The sequence below is a fragment of the Asparagus officinalis genome, chromosome 1, assembly GCF_001876935.1.
Source record: "Asparagus officinalis chromosome 1, Aspof.V1, whole genome shotgun sequence".
NCBI classification, from domain to species: Eukaryota; Viridiplantae; Streptophyta; class Magnoliopsida; order Asparagales; family Asparagaceae; genus Asparagus; species Asparagus officinalis.
In genome coordinates this window covers 1,958,138-1,977,687 of record NC_033794.1, presented here as the reverse complement: position 1 = coordinate 1,977,687, position 19,550 = coordinate 1,958,138, and the positions used below count along the sequence as shown (strand labels likewise).

Below are 19,550 nucleotides of genomic sequence, written 5' to 3'. Positions count from 1 at the left end.
GCTCAATGCCACAATCTGAGATCATTCCTGGAAAGCATAATCTCTATCATAAAAACCAAATTTTGAGATCATATATACAGAGTATGCAATATAAAGGGGTAGGCTTACTAGGATTTGTTTGCAAAACAATTGGAGGACTTTCTAAAATCATTTTAATAATTATATGTGATATTATATAAAACTTAGGATTATGATAACAAAGGCTTTCAACTTTTCAAAAAGAATATGATTCTAAATTTATAATTAAATTTAATAATCAAAGTTCAAAACTCAAAGTCAGATCAAGCATGAAAAAAAATTCTATGCTTCAAAGGCCTTATCACTAACCTAAACTATTGGATTAAAAAGAAAGGAAAGAACCGAAAAGAAAAGGGACAGAAGGACAGAGAATTATCTTCCTTCAGTAAATGAAAATATCTGAAGCTCATAATAAGATGAATAGCTGAAAACTGATTTCAATTTTAACTCCTAAACATTATTCTCTTATGATACCTCCATATTGACAACTAGTTACACTGCCAATAAGTCAAAAAGCATAATGCAGAATATCAATTGATTACAGCCAACAAGCTTTTTCATGGTTGGAAAGACTTCAACATTCTCAAGTTCAAGAAGAGTGACATTTTCTAGTATGACATGTCTTTCTTTACTAATTAGAGACTGTTTTCTATTACAGATAGTGAAATGCTCTATATGACCATGTGTGGAAAAAGGCGTGGAAATGTATGGCTGCACAGAAAAATCCCATAAGACTAAATTTTGCAAATAAAATAAGTGTCCACATATGATGCGTATATCTATAACTTGTTTGTCAAGCGCGCAACAGGCATGTAGTAAGTCATATATTCAAATTATTCTCTGAACTACTTGCAATGGGATAGAACACTCACCTTCACTGATAATATGTTGTCAGTGAGCTTCAATGAACAACACTGAGAATGTTCACTAATTTCTATCAGCTTCCAGTTCTTGGATTTCTCGATTGACTTGTGAACGATTCTAGATTTAACATCTTCCACACTCTGACTGTTAACATTCTGCTGCAAATATTAAAGAAACCAATACCCTTGTAAGCAAAAACTGACAGCAAGGTTATGAGCACATCTCTAAGAAATCTAACCAAAAAAGTTATTTAAAAAACTGAACTAGAGTATGATTACAGGAAACATGAGTATTGAATTACCAATCTAACGATTGATGTCATTGGAGCACTTCCATCAGGAGCTGCAGAATTAGTTCCGACCATAGCACTGACAGTAGCAGGGGACCTAATTGAGCTTGTCTGCTACATAAATCTAACAGTTACACTGACGGACTAAGACAGGAGTTACAGTACAAATGATGAAAAAAATTCTTTTTAATAGTTAAAAATCCTAAAACAGTTTGTAAGAATGTTCTTAAGTAAGCTACCTTTGCAATGGCCTCTTGAAACCCATCATCATTTGCCAAAATTTTTATAGAGTTACCACATGTTGATACAGCTAAAAATGAACCAAGTTTATTAAATCGAATGCGTGGGCAGGCCTGAAATTATTAGAAATCAGAACGTATGAGATTTTCTTGTTTAGCAGCAGTTTACTGATATAGCAATACAGAAAACCAAATAAAGTAATTACAGTCAATCCTCCCAATGCATCAGTGGTTGCCAAGAGGTTAATATTGTCCATGTCCCAGAACTTGATCATAAAGTCATCTCCGGCAGCTAAAAATCGGTTTTTTGTAGTATCAAATTGTACCACGCCCAAGGAACTTCTCCGAGAACCAACAAATGATTGTTTCACGGATCCTTTGTTCTCATCCCATTCAACAATATATGAATCCCCTTCCTTACTGGTACCACAAGAGAACAGCCTATATATGAAAACATATCCCCATTAAAGTTGTTACCCAGATGAAGGAAATGTTTCAATAATTCTACTAAGAACAATACATGTATACCTTGTTCCGTCAGCACTGTATGCCATAGTCGTACACCAGCGACCTGGAGCTGTATAATCAAACTGGGAACACTCATTCCCATATTGCCATATTTTTACCTCACCATCAAGTGAAACAGAAAGGATAAACTGAAAAAATAGAATGGGAAGAATTCACTTTATCTTATGATTGCTAGACAAGAAGTTCTAGAACAAATCACAAATATGAAAAATGTCAATGAAAAAACGGACAGAAATTGCTTACAAGTTATTGACAAAAAAATAATAATATAATGTCTGAATGAGATGATACCGGAATATTTTCTTTTGAGTGTGAGCATATGGAATATACTGGCGCTTCATGACCTTCAAAAGTATATTGAAGATCACCAGTAATAGTGTCCCAAACCTGAAGTGACAGTATTGTTAAGAAGAACATGTTAATCATTATTGTCAACAATACAATACTTACCTTAATAAGCTTGTCATCTCCACAGGTCACTACACAGGACTTCTTATTTGGCTGAGAGAAAGCAATGTCATTAACTCCACCAGCATGAGCATCAATCTTAACCATGAAGTTTTAACAAAACCACAATAAGCATCCAGGATGGATAGTAGAATATTAAATTGAGCACAGGGAGCAACAAATGAGGAACAAATAATTACCAGGAGCAAATAATTAGCGTGAGGGCAAAATAACTAGTTGCTCAATATTACCTCTAAATGGTTAACAAGTTCACTACTCTTGTATTTATACAAGTGCATAAGACGCTCGGAGTATGCAACACCTGTCAAGGTGCAGAGCATCACATTAAATTGTCATGCACCACAGTATTTTCCCTTTTTTCCCTTTGATAATTGCTACTCTACCATCATATGAAGAGTAAATTGACAAAACAAAGGAATTTTTTTTTTTTTTTGAACTTACCAAATTGACTCCCATCAGCATCCCATAATACACGCTTAACAGATATCAACTGCTTACCATAAAATCCAAGGATCTGTGATCAATACAAGAAAAGGTCATGAGAAACACAAGAGCACCACACCCTTCCAGATTACCTGTATAATCTTTGAACAAGCTGGAAGTTCCCAAACTTTAGGAGCTCTATGAGCCAGCCTCTTACTGAGGGATACATCCCAGACAGCAATGTCACCAACACTGGTTCCAACTGAAAGAAGAAGTCTTTTCAAGCTAAATCCGGCAAAGAGAGGACTCAAGTAAACAAGGTTGTATAACCGCATACACTCGAACCTAGAAGAATGCTGTTCTGAGAAGGATGAAAATCCATGCTCGTGACGGAAGAACCCTGCTTCAGAACAAAAAGTACCTTTCTTGGAAGCTCTTTAATAGAGCATGGATTCTGTTGGATATTGGCGCGCCGTTCCGACAATATCTGTAAAGAGATTTTCAGCAACATGAACATCAGGGTGTGTGTGTATATGTGAGAATGCCATGGGCTGTGAAGAGCACCCAGGAGATTGTTGAATATATTTTTTTATTTTCTCACATGGGCTGCCGCCCATGTTTTCTTTAAATTTTTCAAAAGTGGTGGGCCCCACAGAAGAAAAATTTAGACGTGGGTCCCACATGCATAGTAAAATAATATTATTTTATTAGTGCATAGTATTTTTCCAAACGCTATAAATAGACCCCAAATCCTTAAGAAAAATTCATTCCAAAAACAACAATCAATATATACAGATATAGATTGTAAAATAGCTGGTGCTTATAGGAATTTTGCCTGATAGATCGAGGAGATCTTTGCCTGATAGATCGAGGAGATCTTTGCTTATAGATCGAGGAGATCTTGATAGTACTGGGTCGGTGCACACCAGAGTACTAGACTGTTGTTCCTGAAAGTAATTTGGCCTTGGGATCCTTGCATCGGAGTAGGCCAAATAATCCTTTAAGCACAGCGTTTTACAAAAACACAGCAGCTGAGTTGAAAATTTTTAAATTATTACCCTTTAATTTTTTGTTCGGTTTTTGCTGTTTTATATCTGTATTATTTCAGATTTAACCACAGACGCCAACAATCTTAAAGCACCATGGATCCTGCGAGGACTTTTAAAGTGAATTGTCTTAAATTAGAGAACTTTGACGGTTCCAACTTCAACGCATGGCGTCGGAAAGTAATCTTCGGGATGCAACTCCTGAAAATCTACTATGTGGTTTCTGAGGAAAAACCTGACTTTGAAGAAGACTCTGAAGCTGAAGCCTCTTGGGCTAGAGATGATCACTTCTGCAGGAGTTATCTCCTTAATTGCCTGGCCGATCATCTAGCAGATGCTTACACCAACAAGCTCTCTGCAAAGGAAATCTGGAATACTCTGGAGGACCAGTATAAGAATGAGGAGAAGCTGTCCAAATCTCACCCCATTGATAAATTTCTGGACTTGAAGTTCGAAGATGATACTGAGATTTTGCCTCAAGTCAAAGAGCTTGAAAAGCTTGTTATGAAGCTAAAGGATGAAAAAATCAATTTTTGTTAAACCTTTATCTCTGGTGCAATTGTCAACAAGCTTTCTCCATCATGGATGTCATTCTTCACTAACATTCGGAGAAGAAAAAGACAAGTGACTTTGTCTGATCTGAAGAGATTCATTCAGATCGAGGACGAGACTCGAACTCGCACGAAGACTGAGCTCATTGCTAGCAAAAGGCGTCTGCTAACATGGTGGCTGCAAACTTTAAAAAGGGTAATAATTTATCTTTCAAGAAGAAGAAGTCTTTTAATAGAAAGAAGAACCAGAATCCAAAGAACCTGAACGTTCAGAAGGAGTTCAAGAGGAGCGGCAAATGCTTCAACTGTGGAAAGCAAGAATATTTTGCCAAAGACTGCAAAACATCAAAGAAGGAAACAATACACAATGTCAATCAAGTTGATGATTGTGTGGCTATGCTCTTCCAGGTAACAACTCCAAGCAACATCTCTAGTTGGTGATTAGATACGGGTGCTACTTATCATGTATGCTCCAATAGAGATATGTTCTATTCTTATGTTGCTACCAAAGAGAACGTATCAATGGCTGATCGTTCTGTGGTTCCTATTCTTAGAACTGGGACTGTGGTGCTGACTCTTTCTTTGAGAAAGACTCTCACATTGAAGGATGTGAAATACGTTCCCTCAATTGTCAAAAACTTAGTCTCTGGAAGCATGTTGTGTAATGCAGGCATGAGGCTGGATTTTTAAGGAGAAAAGACTGTATTATCCTTCAAGAAAATATATTTTGGCAATGCATATCTTACTGATGGCATGTATAAAATCAGTACGAGTGCACCCAACCCCGTCGTAAATAAAGTATCATCTTCTGCTTACTCCTCTGTGTTATGACATAATAGGCTAGGACATATAAATTATAGAAAATTATCCAGCATGGAGAAGTTAGGATTACTTCCAAAATATGAGGGTAACAAACCTGAGAAGTGTGAAGTTTGCGCGCAAGCAAAGCTGACAAGAAAGTCATTTTCAAATGTCACGAGGAGCACCAACCTGTTAGATCTGATTCATTCAGATACTTGTGACTTCAAGAGCTTCGTCACTCGTGACTATAAGAAATACTTCATCACCTTCATTGACGACTATTCTCGCTTCTGTCACGTTTACCTGTTGAAATCTAAAGATGAAGCCTTCAGCAAGTTTGTCGAGTTTCGGACTCGAGTGGAGAAACAGCTTGGACTATATGTGAAAAGACTCGGGAGCGACAGAGGAGGAGAATACCGGTCTAAGGAGACGAAAGCATACTTCAAGGAGCATGAAATCATTGCTGAAACTACTGCTCCGTATTCTCCGTAATCTAATGGGATTGCAGAAAGAAAAAATCGCACATTAATCGAGATGGTGAATTCGATGCTAATCACATCTGGTCTTCCTACCTGCTATTGGGGTGAGGTTTTACTGATAGCAAACTGTATTCTAAACAGAGTACTCTACTCTAAAACTGATAGTACTCCTCATCAATTATGGTTGGGATATCCAGACCATTTGGATAATCTCAAAGTATGGGGGTGTCTCGCATATATTCGAATTCCAGATATCAGAAGGCCTAAACTCGGACCAAAGGCTAACAAATGTGTGTTTATTGGCTTTACTAAAGATAGCAATGCTTGCAGGTTCCTGGACCGTGGAACCAACTCAATCATTAAAGCTCGGGATGCAGAATTCTTAAGAATAAGTTTATCAAACATAAAGGCTTATTGCTCAAAGATGTAGCAGAGAATGCTAGTACATCAGATACACCAGAGGAGTCAGTTTCGCAAGAAACTAAAAATATCAATGATAAAGGAGTTATCGAGCCATCTTCCAAGCGTATCAGGAGACGAAAAGATTTTGGAGATGACTTCATCACCTATAATGTGGAAGGAGACCCATAGACTTTTCAAGAAGTAATGCAGTCAACAGACGTTCTTCTGTGGAAAAAAGTTATTAATGATGAGATGGATTCATTAATCCAAAATCATATTTAGGAGCCGGTGGATGTACCTGAAGGTGCAATGCCTATTAATTGCAAGTGTATCTTTAAGAAGAAGCTCCGTCCTGATGATACTATTAAAAAGTACAAAGCAAGACTGGTGGCGAAATGATTCTCTCAGAAAAAAGGTATAGATTTCTTTGATATCTATGTACCAATTTGCAGGACCACTACCATTAGAGTGCTTATCGCATGGGCGGCGATTAAAATGTTTGTTATACATCAGATGAATGTGAAGACTGTCTTTCTCAATGGAGATCTCACAGAAGAGATCTACATGGAGAAACCAGAAGAGATCTATATGAAGAAACCAGAAGGACTTGATGCTCCAGCTGGTAAGGTTTGTAAACTTATCAAGTCTTTATATGGACTTAAGCAGGCACCAAAACTCTGACATGAGAAGTTCGATGGGGTTGTTCGTAATAATGGGTATCAAGTCAGTAAATTTGACAAGTGCCTATACATCAAGGTCGCTGAAAGAAAGATGGTGGTCATCTGCCTCTATGTGGATGATATGCTCATCATTGGGAGTGATTTGAAGATAGTAATATCTACCAAGAAATTTCTTTCAGCACAGTTCAGCATGAAGGACCTTGGAACTGTGAACGTGATTCTCAGAATCAAAATCATATACTCTGAAGAGGGTATTGGATTATCTCAATCTCATTATGTCGAGAACATGCTAAGGAAATATGGCTACAACGACTTGCCAGAACTATCAGTATCATACGATTACAACAAGAAGTTTCGATCGAACACTGAAAAACCAGTAGAGCAGCTAAGATACTCAAAGATCATTGGGAGTTTTATGTACGCGATGAGCTACACAAGACCAGATATAGCATTCATTGTAGGAATGCTTAGTAGGTTCATAAGTAATCCTGGAAAGCTTCATTGGGATGTTGTTCAGAGATTGATGAGATACTTGAAAGGAACTACAGGTCTAGGCCTTTTTTATACTGGATATCCGACTGTAATCGAAGGCTATTCAGATGCAAGCTGGTGCTCAGAACCAGATGAGTGCAGATCTACTGGAGGATTTATCTTCACTATGGGTGAAGCTGCCGTCTCGTGAAAGTCTAAGAAGTACACCATGATTGCACAGTCATCGATGGAATTTGAGTTCTTCGCACTCTGCGTTGCAGGAGATGAAGCTGAATGGCTAAGTTGTTTTCTCCGAGACCTTCGATTGACGGAATTACAAGGTGTAATTACTATCTATTGTGATAATCAAGCGACGAGTGCTGTGACAGCGAACTCGTTGTTCAATAGAAAGAAACGGACCATTCGTTTGAAGCATGGCTATTTGAGAGAGCTCATTTGTTAAGGAGTCAACTCTGTGATTAACGTCCGATCTTCAGAGAATGTGGTTGATCCTTTGACTAAGGGTCTGAAAAAGGACATAGTCAAAAGGACGTCTGCTAGAATAGGTCTCAAAATTTTATAAATCTTACAAATACTTACCATGTTTATTAAATTATTAGTTCAAAGCTTATGCTATTAATAGTAAGATAATTGGTTCAAAAGACAAGTAAGATTTGTAAAAGTTGATAGTCTTACAAATACCTATCATTTACATCTAGTTATTAGTTTAAAGCTTATGCTACTAATGACAAGATAAATAGTTCAAAAGTCAAGTAAGATTTATATGTGAAAGAGTTTAAGTTTTCTTGGATTAGTCGATGTCTAAGGCAAGGTTTGGGGGTTGCGTAACGCGCTCCGCAAGGAACGAGGTACTTAATTGATCTTTGATCAACCTCTAATACTATCCTTACCTGGCTGAACTATCCGAGTAAAACTTTAATCTTTTCACCTAGAATCCTATCATGAGAGAGGACGACTCTTAAGCCTTAATGAGTTCAAAACATTTCGGATGCGGGATATTTGATAGGAAACATGCCTAAAGAACTCATCTATGCATAGGTGGAGATTTGACCGTCTCTTATGGTGTCTTGTGGAAAGATACCTAGAGCCCTAGTAGAAACCAGGACATGCACAGGTAGGGGTGTTATCAGAGCGGATACGGTTCGGATATAAAACTTACCATATTCATATCCGCTTTTTATAAATGGATACGGATACGGATACGGATCATCTTCGGTAAGAAAAAACATTAACCATATTCGTACTTATCGAAAACAGATACGGTTCGGATATTTGAGAATCGGATCGGATATGATCACGGATATAAACGGATATTCGACAAATATATATGAATCAGATATGAATTAGTACACCTATGTATAAATTACATTCATCTCTTTACAGTTTTTTTTTTTCAATTTTTGGCGCATGCCTCTGCAAGTTCTCTAAATTTTTTGAAAAAAATGAAGAAACATTCAACCTTGAAAGTCCGCAAAAGTGGGGAGCTAGCCAATTTTGTCTTCTCCAAATTAAACTTTTCCAGCATCAAAATTCGATGTACTTTGCCTATGTTGAACGCAACTATTTTGTTTTTCTAATACGGGATATCTCCACATCTGAAACTTTCTTTACCAGTCCTAGTTCTTTCATTACTGAAGACTTGTCAACTCTTCCTTCAACTTGTCATTTGTCATGGTTGACGATCGATGTATGAAGATTAATTGTTTACTTGTTCTAGTAATTAATTTATTAGTGTATTTACCACCAAAGTGTTGCGCGCAGCGGAAATTTCGGAAGCACTTCGGCAGCACAACAAGAGTCAGGTCGTAATAAGAATTCTTGTTTCTCAAAGGGAACAAGAATCTGAAGCCTAATATCCCATCAAAGTGGGATATTTGCTCTTCCTCTCGTCAGCTCTAGGACTGCGCGTCGAGGGAACCTAAAAGCTATTACAAATCACACAAAAAGCAGTACAACCAATTTTTACGTGGTTCGGCAAATTACCTACGTCCACGGGGCAAGGAGGGGGGAGATCTACTAATAGAGGGAGAGAATACAACTAAGGTTTACAATCATTCATCTAAACCCTCACACAATCTCTCAAATCCCTCACACAATTATCTCTCTCAAAGGGATGCACAAAAACTCTAAAAAGAAAAGCCTCTTCTTTTCTTTTTCTTTTGCACCTTCTCTGTAGCTGCAACACAGACCTCCTGCAGTTTTGCTTCACTGTTCCGCAATCGAAAGAAGACCAGCCGAAATAATTCCCTTGCAGCCACCAATCAAAAAGACCCTTGCACACGGAAACAAAAAACCTAGGTGACTCTTTTATAATGTGATTGGTTGATTCGGGTGGGCCGCACTTCCTTCTTTTCATGCGGAAATCAAATTTCTTTGCCCAAATTTCTTTGCCCAATCATTGGTATTTGCCCAGCTCCCTTTGCCCAATCATTGGTGTTTGCCCAGCTCATGCTCGTGGTCCCCACTCGCATTCACAATTCTCCACATCGGTGAAGTTTTCTCAAAACTGAACCGACACCAAAGCAATCAAATGTCCCACTTGTTGTGTCCAGTACGAACTCAATTCACAACAAGTCAAGAACCCGAACGAGAATCCAAACAATCTCACCCCCATCAAAAATCAACTAATCCAAACCGGCTGCATCTGAAAGACTGCCTACGTATCCTCTTGCCCAAGGAATCAAGCCAAACGTAGTTCATCCAAATGGCCGTCAACGGCCTCAACAATCACGGATGTGCAACAAGTTTCGACAATGATCAAACTTGTTGTTCGGAACCACCTTAGTGAGCATATCCGCCGGATTATCCTTCGTGTGGACTTTCACAATCTCCACATCGCCATCTTCAAGAACATCCCGAACGAAGTGATAACGAACGTCAATATGCTTCGTTCTCGTATGAAAAACCTGATTCTTCGCCAAATAGATAGCACTCATGCTATCACAATGAATAGTGACGGACCTCTGCGATATACCAAGTTCCTCCAAAAGTCCTCGAAGCCAAATAGCCTCCTTCACAGCCTCCGTAACTGCCATATACTCTGCCTCCGTCGTAGACAAAGCCACCGTCGACTGTAAGGTGCATCTCCAACACACCGGCGCACGGGTCAAAGTGAACACATACCCCGTCGTAGACCGGCGCTTATCCAAATCACCGGCATAATCCGAATCAACATAGCCAATGCACAACTGCCCACCTGTAGTGTCCCGCTCATAAACTAAACCAACATTGAGTGTACCTCGAATGTACCTCAAAATCTATTTCACAGCGTCCCAATGACTCATTCCCGGATCATGCATGTATCTCGATACCATGCTTACCGCTTGTGACAAATCTGGCTCGTACATACCATCGCGTACATCAAGCTCCCAACCGCACTCGCATATGGAGTCTTCGACATTAACTCTCGATCTTTAACTGACTTCGGTGAAAGACCAGCTGAAAGCTTCAAATGGGCTCCCAAAGGTACACTAACTGGCTTCGTATCCATGCTAATATGGAATCGTTGTAGAACCTTCTTCAAATAAGCCACCTGTGTCAAACAAATTCTGCCATTCTTCTTGTCTCTGCCGATCTCCATCCCTAGAATGCGTTTCGCCTCACCCAAGTCTTTCATCTCAAACTCATTTGATAGCTGAACTTTCAACTCATCTATAGCCGACCTGGAAGTAGAGGCAACTAACATGTCATCGACATAGAGCAACAAATAGATGTACGCACCTCCTTTCAACTTGCGAAAATATACGCAAGGATCAAACTGGCTCCGAGTGTACGAATGACCAATCATAAAACCATCGAATCGCCTATACCACTGTCGAGGAGACTGCTTCAAACCGTATAGCGATTTCTTTAATCTGCAAACCAACTTATCTTTTCCTGCAGCTCGGAATCCCAATGGCTGGGTCATATATATTTCTTCATCAAGATCACCATGAAGAAATGCCATTTTCACATCCAACTGATCTAATTCCAAACCATACTGTGCCACCAAAGCTAGCAGAATCCGAATCGAAGAGTGCTTCACCACCAGAGAGAAAACCTCATTATAATCTATTCCTTCCTCCTGTGCATAGCCCTTCGCAACTAACCTAGCTTTGAACCTCAATGGAGTGCCCTCAATGCCCTCCTTCTTCGTGTATACCCACTTGCAACCAATTGCCTTCCGCCCCTTTGGAAGCTCAACAAGCTCCCATGTATCGTTCTTATGAAGAGATTCCATCTCCTCCTGCATAGCCACCTGCCACGAATCAGCCTCCGAACTCTGCTCGGCCTCTCTGAATGTAGTAGGCACTAACTCATCGATACTCTCCACCGGAAGTGCATACGCAACTGTGTCGGCATACCGTGCTGGCATCTGTATGTTTCTCCTCTGTCTCCTAACCGCAATAGAATCTTGAACCTGAGCCGTCGGTTCCTGATCCTGCACATTTGTACTCGTATCCTCCGTATTACCGTCGTGCTCGCCTGGCGTCACTTCAGTCGGCACCTGCATGGATACTGTACCATCTGGACAATGTGGAGCTGCATCGATCTCCACCACCTGCGATATCTCCTCCGTCGGGTCGCTCTCCACCTGATGAGAGCTGAGAAGCTTCAAGATAGAAGCTTCATCAAACATGACGTCCCTACTCAGCACAATCTTCTTATCAACTGGATCCCAAAGCTTGTATCCCTTGACACCACGCTTGAATCCTACAAATATGGCCTTCCTAGCTCGAGGTTCCAATTTATCAGTTCTAACATGATAATATGCAGGGCACCCGAATACCTTGAGCTGGTCATAGTCATGTGCTGGCTTTCCCGACCACATCTCCATAGGGGTTTTTCCCTCAATCGCAGATGAAGGCAGCCTATTAATGAGGTGGCTCGCATATGTAAGTGCCTCAGCCCAAAAGATCTTCTCCAAACCACTCTGCGACAATAAGCATCGGATCTTTTCCAGTAAAGACCGATTCAACCCTCTGCCACCCCATTTTGCTGCGGTGTATGACTAACTGTGAAGTGTCTCTCTATGCCCTCGTCTCGACATAGCTGCTGAAAGGGGTCAGAAATATACTCACCACCGTTGTCGGATCGCAACGTCTTGATCTTTCTCCCAGTCTGCAGTTCCAATCTCTTCTTCCACTCCACAAACAAATCTAGGACTTCACTCTTCTTCGTCATGGTGTACACCCAACAACGCCTAGAATAGTCATCTACAAAAGTGACGAACCAATGTCTACCACCAAGTGATGCAGTCTTGGTAGGACCCCAAACGTCTGTGTGCACGTAGTCCAGGATGCCCCTCGTCTGATGAATGGCAGTCCCGAACTTCACCTTTGTCTTCTTGCCAAGAACACAGTGCTCACAGAACTTAATCTTCCCACTCTTGGCTCTCTTCAATAGCCCCTGCTTGCACAATGCCTGCAGTGACTTTTCACCTGTGTGCCTCAACCTATAGTGCCAAAGTCTGCTCATGTCCGCTTCTGAAATAGCCGAAGCAACCTGGCCAATCTCGGTGCTTCCCTTCAGATAATACAAATTCCGATTGCGGACTCCCCTCATCACCACCAATGATCCCTTAGTAACCTTCGCTACAGCGTTTTCGAAAGTCACCTTGAATCCCTTCGCCTCCAAAGCTCCAACTGAGATAAGATTTTTCTTCAGTTGAGGAACAAATCTCACCTCCTTCAACTCACGGACTACTCCATCGTGCATCCTAATCCGTACGGTACCTATCCCACAAACGCCACAGGATTGATCATTTCCCATGACAACAACGCCCCCGTCGACTTTCTCAAAAGATGCAAACCAGTCTCGCCTAGGGGTCACATGAAAAGTAGTGCCGGAATCAAGCATCCAATCTGATGCATCCACATGGTTCACCTCCGGAGTAATCAGTAGAGAAAAGTACGAATCATCGGAATCATCGCCTTTCACAACGTTCACCTCATTGGCCTTCGGGCCCTTTTTCTTGTCATTCTCCTTCTCCTTGAGCTTCGGGCAATCTCTCTTCCAATGTCCCTGCTTCTTGCAAAATGCACATTGGTTCTTTGCTAATTGGTGACGGCTTTTTGACTTTGACCTCCCTCTATTACCACCTTTCGGATATGGGCTTCTACCTCTCGTCGACAAGGCCTCACCTGAAGTGCTAGCACGGGAAGTCTCTTTATCCTTCCTCCTCAAATCGTAGTTGGTCAATGCGTTAGTCACTTCACTATAGCTGATAGAAGATCTCCCGTTCAACAAAGTGAGCACGAAGGTATCATACTCCTCATCTGATAAGGAGCCCAACAAAATAATCGCTTTGTACTCATCCGATATCTTCTCATCAACATTCGCCAAGTCCGACAACAACTTAGTGTGGTTGTTCACATGAGACGCTAGTGAGGTGCCTCGGGACATCTGGAATCTGAATAACCTACGCAACAAATGCAACATGTTCTTAACACTCTTCGTAAGATACTTATTGTTAAGAATTTCCCACATCTTCATCGCAGACGTCATCCCAATCACATCATATTTCAGCTCATGTTCCAAACAGGACCTGATCACCCCACAAGCGTTCATATTCATCTTCTCCCATACCGCCTCATCATATTTAGGTGGCTTCTCGTGGACCATGATGGTCTCTTCCAAATTCTGAGCATTGAGCGCATCCTGTACGTCGCTCATCCACAAACCAAAGTTGATTTTGCCGTCATACTTCACCACACTAATTTTAGTGTTCTGAAAACCAACTTGTATTGTACCCGCCATCGATTTGCTGCTTTCACCTTCTTCTCCCATTGCGAACTAACTCCAAAATTGTAGAGAAAGAACAAATTTGATAGAAATTAGGAACCACCTAACCGAACCCTAGATTGGATTCCAAATAGATTTCTTAACCACACGAGGAAAGCGAAATCTCAAACGGCAACTCCTAATGCTATCTCCACCGAAGCCTAGAACTCCAAGAACCAAGCTTCTAACTGAATCTTCCTCTACCAAAACACCCTAGATCTGAAATCTGGGCTCTGATACCACTTGTTGCGCGCAGCGAAAATTTCGGAAGCACTTCGGCAGCACAACAAGAGTCAGGTCGCAATAAGAATTCTTGTTTCTCAAAGGAAACAAGAATCTGAAACCTAATATCCCATCAAAGTGGGATATTTGCTCTTCCTCTCGTCAGCTCTAGGACTGCGCGTCGAGGGAACCTAAAAGCTATTACAAATCACACAAAAAGCAGTACAACCAATTTTTACGTGGTTCGGCAAATTTCCTACATCCACGGGACAAGGAGGGGGGAGATCTACTAATAGAGGGAGAGAATACAACTAAGGTTTACAATCACTCATCTAAACCCTCACACAATCTCTCAAATCCCTCACACAATTATCTCTCTCAAAAGGATGCACAAAAACTCTAAAAAGAAAAGCCTCTTCTTCTTTTTTTCTTTTGCACCTTCTCTGTAGCCGCAACACAGACCTCCTGCAGTTTTGCTTCACTGTTCCGCAGCCGAAAGAAGACCAGCCGAAACAATTCCCTTGCAGCCGCTAATCAAAAAGACCCTTGCACACGGAAACAAAAAACCTAGGTGACTCTTTTATAATGTGATTGGTTGATTCAAAAAACCTAGGTGACTCTTTTATAATGTGATTGGTTGATTCGGGTGGGCCGCACTTCCTTCTTTTCATGCGGAAATCAAATTTCTTTGCCCAAGCACTTCCTTCTTTTCATGCGGAAATCAAATTTCTTTGCCCAAATTTCTTTGCCCAATCATTGGTATTTGTCCAGCTCCCTTTGCCCAATCATTGGTATTTGCCCAGCTCATGCTCGTGGTCCCCACTCGCATTCACACAAAGTTGCTGTGGTGTAGTGGTTATCACATTAGTCTTACACACTAATGGTCCCCAGTTCGATCCTTGGCGGCAATAATTTATTTACTATAAATGTTTTTAATAACTTCAACCTAGTCGTATATAACATTGCGGATATCTTTATTACATTTGCGGATATTCGTATCCGCATCCTTCATATTCGTTTCCGAATCCGTATCCGCAAAAAAATCCGAAACCAGATCCGTATCCATTACTGTATCCGTCCAGTTTCAAAATTAGCTTATCATATCCGCATCCGTTCGGATACGGATGCGGATCGGTTCGGATATATCCGAACTGTTTAGCACCCCTATGCACAGGACCATAAATGTGCAAAGGCAAAGGCAAAGGCAAGGTAAAGACAAAGATAAAGGCAAGTGTGGTTCAAAGTAAAAACTACCACAGATAAGTTTGATCTTGTGTGTTCGCTGAATTTTTAGACATGTACTGGTTCAAGTCTCTGTGACACCATGCACCTATCTTTTATTCAGGTGGTCTAAAGGGGATTCAAGTCCTTGCGACATCTTCCTTATGCACAACGATTGAAACGACGGCACTGTTACACGATAGTAGTTTAAAAAAATTGTGGAGGATTGTTGAATATTTTTTTTAATTTTCTCACATGGGTTGTTGCCTAACAGAGCCGCCCATGTTTTCTTTAAATTACTGCCATTTAATTTTCTGTTCGGTTTTTGTTGTTTTATATCTATATTATTTTAGATTTAACCACAGGGGCCAACAGAGATATGAAGCAGGCATGAAGTGTGGAAAGTCGGAGCTAAATTTTAAAGGTTCAACAAAGTACCTCATCAGATTTTCCCTTAGGACCTCGTTTCTTAAGCCCATGATCAGGATCTGTTGATAGATAACATTCAACAGAGAAGCTATCATGATGAACAAAAAATTATATAACAATATAACAGATTGGAAAGAAAATGCAATCTAGTGTGTCACTGGCCTAAAAAAACGTGCAGTGTACAGAAAAATTTTGCAGCTCTTATTAAGCAAAAAGTTCTCCACACACTGAGATTTTCTGAATCGGAATTGAGAAACTATAGAGTGAAAAAAAGGTACATCTCACATTACCAGTAATAGGAGGAACATCTAGTTCAATGGGTTTATCAAAGTCTGCAGCAGAGATTGCTGGACGGGGCTTTGGAGGAGGGGCATTGGATGGCACCTGACCTATATTCATCACATTAACATCATTTATGAGAAATTTCAATAATGCAGGAGGTTTTGTGTAACTTAGAAAGTTCAGCGGAAAAGGAAAAGACAAATTTCCAAATTTCAGATTACAAGCATTAGGAGGAACATTTGGTCCAGTGTGTATATCAGAGACTGCATCCCGGACTGCATCCGAGATTGCTTGACAGGGCACCAGAGGAGGCGGATTGGACCGCACTTGACCTTTCATTCATCATGTTAACAGTCATTTATGACAAGTTCCAATAATATTTTCAGTAGTTTATGGGAGTTTTATATAAATTGGAAAGTTCACGGAAAAGGAAAAGACAAATTTCACATTACAAGCATTAGGAGGAACATCTGATCCACTGAGCGTATCAGAGACTAAACCAGGGACTGCATCATAGATTTCTGAATGGGACATCCGAAGATAGTGATTCGACCACACAGGACCTTGACCTATCACGTTGACACCATTCAAAACAATTTTCAATAGTTCATTGAAGGTTTGTTGAGGTGTTTTCTAATTTATAAAGTTTTAAGGGGTTTTCTGCAAAACATCTCAAATTTTGAAAGGAAAAGCCATACTTGACATCACGAGGAGTAATATAAATATATGGTCTAATGAGCCTACCAGTGAATTCACAAGAGGTCCTGTATGGAGCCATCCGAGAAGGGATCTCAGCTGCAACTTTGGTTGAACCATCATCAGCTGCTGGCTGAAATGGCAGAACAGAAAACACAAGCATCAGGCGTACAAAAAAAGAAAAAGAAAAAGAAAAAAAGTAAATGCCAATGCACTGCAAGAACACTTTCTGAACAATTTCAGTTACCTCAGGAGGCCTTATTAGAGGAAAGCCACTCAGTTTTGCAGTCGGATTCATCGGTAATTTCATCAGTGGAACAGGTTTTGCAGTCAGATTCATTGTTGGACAAGCATGTTTTGAATTCACTTTCATTGGTCGAGGAGCAGGCTTTGCAATTGGATTCATTGGTGGAGGAGAAATTTTTTCAATCTGTGGAGAAGGTTTCGCAATCGGATTCATTGTTGGAAGAACAGGATTTGCAACCAAATTCAACCATGAAGGAACAGGTTTTGCAGTCATATTCATCGTCGTAGGTTTTGCAATCGGATTCATTGGTGAAGGAGAAGATTTTGAAGTCAATTTTATCGGTGGAGGAGCAGGCGAAGGCATGATGGCTTCAGAAGCTTGAGGACAAGAATGGTCAAAGAATAAGGACTTAAATTCAGGTTGTGACCTAGGATTCTTACAGCGCATGTGTTGCCAATGTAAACTGACATGAAACAGGAAAACGAACATCACCAAAAATCAAATTTAATTCAGGACAACCAATTATTCTAAAAGTTATACCTCTGATTAAGCAGGGTTTTTAATCTCGACTCCTTCATATCCGGAAACTGCAATATGTCTTCAAATAATGGGTTCGCCTTGATTAACTTCCGGAGCTCATTAATTGCAAGAATCCTCGCTGACCGGGTATCAATATACTTAGAAAGCTTGGCTTTTTCACTGATAAACAAAATAAATAACAATAAGTAAGGTATACCTTCATTAAAACCAAAACAATCTACCATTAAAATTTCTAATTCTGACAAGTGAACCAACAATACCGAAAATCCTCGAGCGTAAGCAACTGCGTTAGCTCCTTAAACAAACCCTCGTCAACTTCGGAGAATACTTTCAGGTCCTTCATAAGGATCTCACAAGCCTTTGACACATCGTGCCTAAAATCATAAAAACTCAATCAATTTCAATCCAAAAGCAAAAAAATCTTGAGAAAGGTCAATAATACAATTCACGGACCTCTGAAGGGTTTCGATATACTTATTCCGGCGGATCATGAAGAAAATCTTCTTCGAGATTTGATTATCGTCAAGCTTCGTGAACCCTGAGAGGTACCTCTCCGCTTTCTCCCATTCCCCAGCGAGGACAGCCTCCTCAAAGTGCTTCATGTTGAAGAAAACCCCTGATTCTTGCTCCAATCTTCCAAAAATCGTTCGAAAAAGTTAGAGAGAGAAACTCAACTCTAGAGAGAGAAACTCAAATTCTAGGGTTTCGACATGGATTCTTACATGTGAATCGTCTCCTTGAGATTATGCTCCTTCAGGAACTGGAGAATGAGGATAATGATCTCGCTTAACCGCGACATGGCGCCAAGATCGCCGCAGCGGCCGCCGGATCTTGGATCAGCCAGGGTGCTTAACGTATTCGCATCCGATAACTAAATCGGAAGAAAACAGAGAGAAGTAGCTGAAGAAAGAGGAATATGTCAAAAAAATTGGAGAGAGAAACTCAATTCTAGGGTTTTGGACACAGATTCTTACCTGTAAATTGTTTTCTTTGAAATTGTGCTCCTCCAAGAACTACAGCATGAGGGAGACGAGATCGCGTATCATCGACGCCATGGCTCAAAGCTCTCCGTTGTGGTCGCCGGATCTTGGATCGGTCGGAGGGGGATCGGATTCGGATCCGATAACGAAGCGAATTGGCGGGAAAAGGAGAGAGAGCGTGTGAAGAAGCTGAAGAAAGTGGGGGCGGGGACTGCCTTATATAGAGGTTTCATAAGCTGTCTGGAGTGCGATACGCCCGTGCTTATAAAGAACGCAGAACGCTAACTAAAACTAGCTTATGCTTAATTGAAGTTTTAATTAATTAGCGCTCATTATACGCTGCTTATCATATCACAGTGATGAACTGCCCCATGACTCGACCCGACTGTGGGTCCCACACGCTGTGTGGGTTATTTCTGTGGGTGCCCGCTTTCTTTCCAAAAGCTCGGATATTCATTCGATAAACGGGCTAGAGCTATAAATCAATCTACATAATGATTTCTAACAAGAGGTGAACTATGGAATCATGTCTCGATAAAAAGATATTTTCTCTATTTACAAATTCAAAAACTAAAGTTTCCAATGTTCTTATTTGGAAAATATATAGAATTGTTATTAATAGAACACGTGGTCTTATCTATCATTAAATACAATACAATATTTGAGCTATGAGTTGAAAATTTGAGAATGGGATTTTTTTTTTTTTTTTTGACAATAAAGAAGAAAGGACAAACCCACTGTGCTATTTTTGTTTTAATGCACTCTATTTCCCTCCAATGAAAATAGGTAGAGGTAATGGTGTTTCAACTACTTAATTAAAGAATATTCTGGATAATTAAATACTTCAACTTTTTTTAATGTAATTTAATAATTTAGGATTAAAAGGATATA

At 40.3% G+C, this 19,550-nt stretch overlaps 1 protein-coding gene and 1 non-coding gene across 2 annotated transcripts in view; one reads left to right on the top strand and one right to left on the bottom strand.

Annotated features, from left to right (window-relative positions):
• LOC109829094 (topless-related protein 1-like) overlaps positions 1 to 18,832 on the bottom strand; it is a 22,278-nt gene extending 3,446 nt beyond the window's left edge. Inside the window, exons 1-22 of the mRNA XM_020396189.1 lie at positions 18,654 to 18,832; positions 18,402 to 18,579; positions 18,133 to 18,312; positions 17,940 to 18,053; positions 17,680 to 17,838; positions 17,140 to 17,602; positions 16,941 to 17,025; positions 16,649 to 16,765; positions 16,418 to 16,528; positions 16,205 to 16,303; positions 15,924 to 16,002; positions 3,236 to 3,316; positions 2,982 to 3,174; positions 2,848 to 2,896; positions 2,637 to 2,707; positions 2,389 to 2,484; positions 2,230 to 2,325; positions 1,939 to 2,066; positions 1,617 to 1,851; positions 1,411 to 1,524; positions 1,184 to 1,285; positions 891 to 1,040 (exon numbers count right to left, since the gene is read on the bottom strand). Of these exons, the coding sequence (XP_020251778.1) occupies positions 891 to 1,040; positions 1,184 to 1,285; positions 1,411 to 1,524; positions 1,617 to 1,851; positions 1,939 to 2,066; positions 2,230 to 2,325; positions 2,389 to 2,484; positions 2,637 to 2,707; positions 2,848 to 2,896; positions 2,982 to 3,174; positions 3,236 to 3,316; positions 15,924 to 16,002; positions 16,205 to 16,303; positions 16,418 to 16,528; positions 16,649 to 16,765; positions 16,941 to 17,025; positions 17,140 to 17,602; positions 17,680 to 17,838; positions 17,940 to 18,053; positions 18,133 to 18,312; positions 18,402 to 18,478 (2,799 nt within the window). The 5' untranslated portion in view covers positions 18,479 to 18,579; positions 18,654 to 18,832. The remainder of the gene's footprint in view (positions 1 to 890; positions 1,041 to 1,183; positions 1,286 to 1,410; positions 1,525 to 1,616; positions 1,852 to 1,938; positions 2,067 to 2,229; positions 2,326 to 2,388; positions 2,485 to 2,636; positions 2,708 to 2,847; positions 2,897 to 2,981; positions 3,175 to 3,235; positions 3,317 to 15,923; positions 16,003 to 16,204; positions 16,304 to 16,417; positions 16,529 to 16,648; positions 16,766 to 16,940; positions 17,026 to 17,139; positions 17,603 to 17,679; positions 17,839 to 17,939; positions 18,054 to 18,132; positions 18,313 to 18,401; positions 18,580 to 18,653) is intronic.
• On the top strand, positions 15,103 to 15,175 carry TRNAV-UAC. The gene has a single exon. It is a non-coding gene; the product is annotated as a tRNA-Val (tRNA).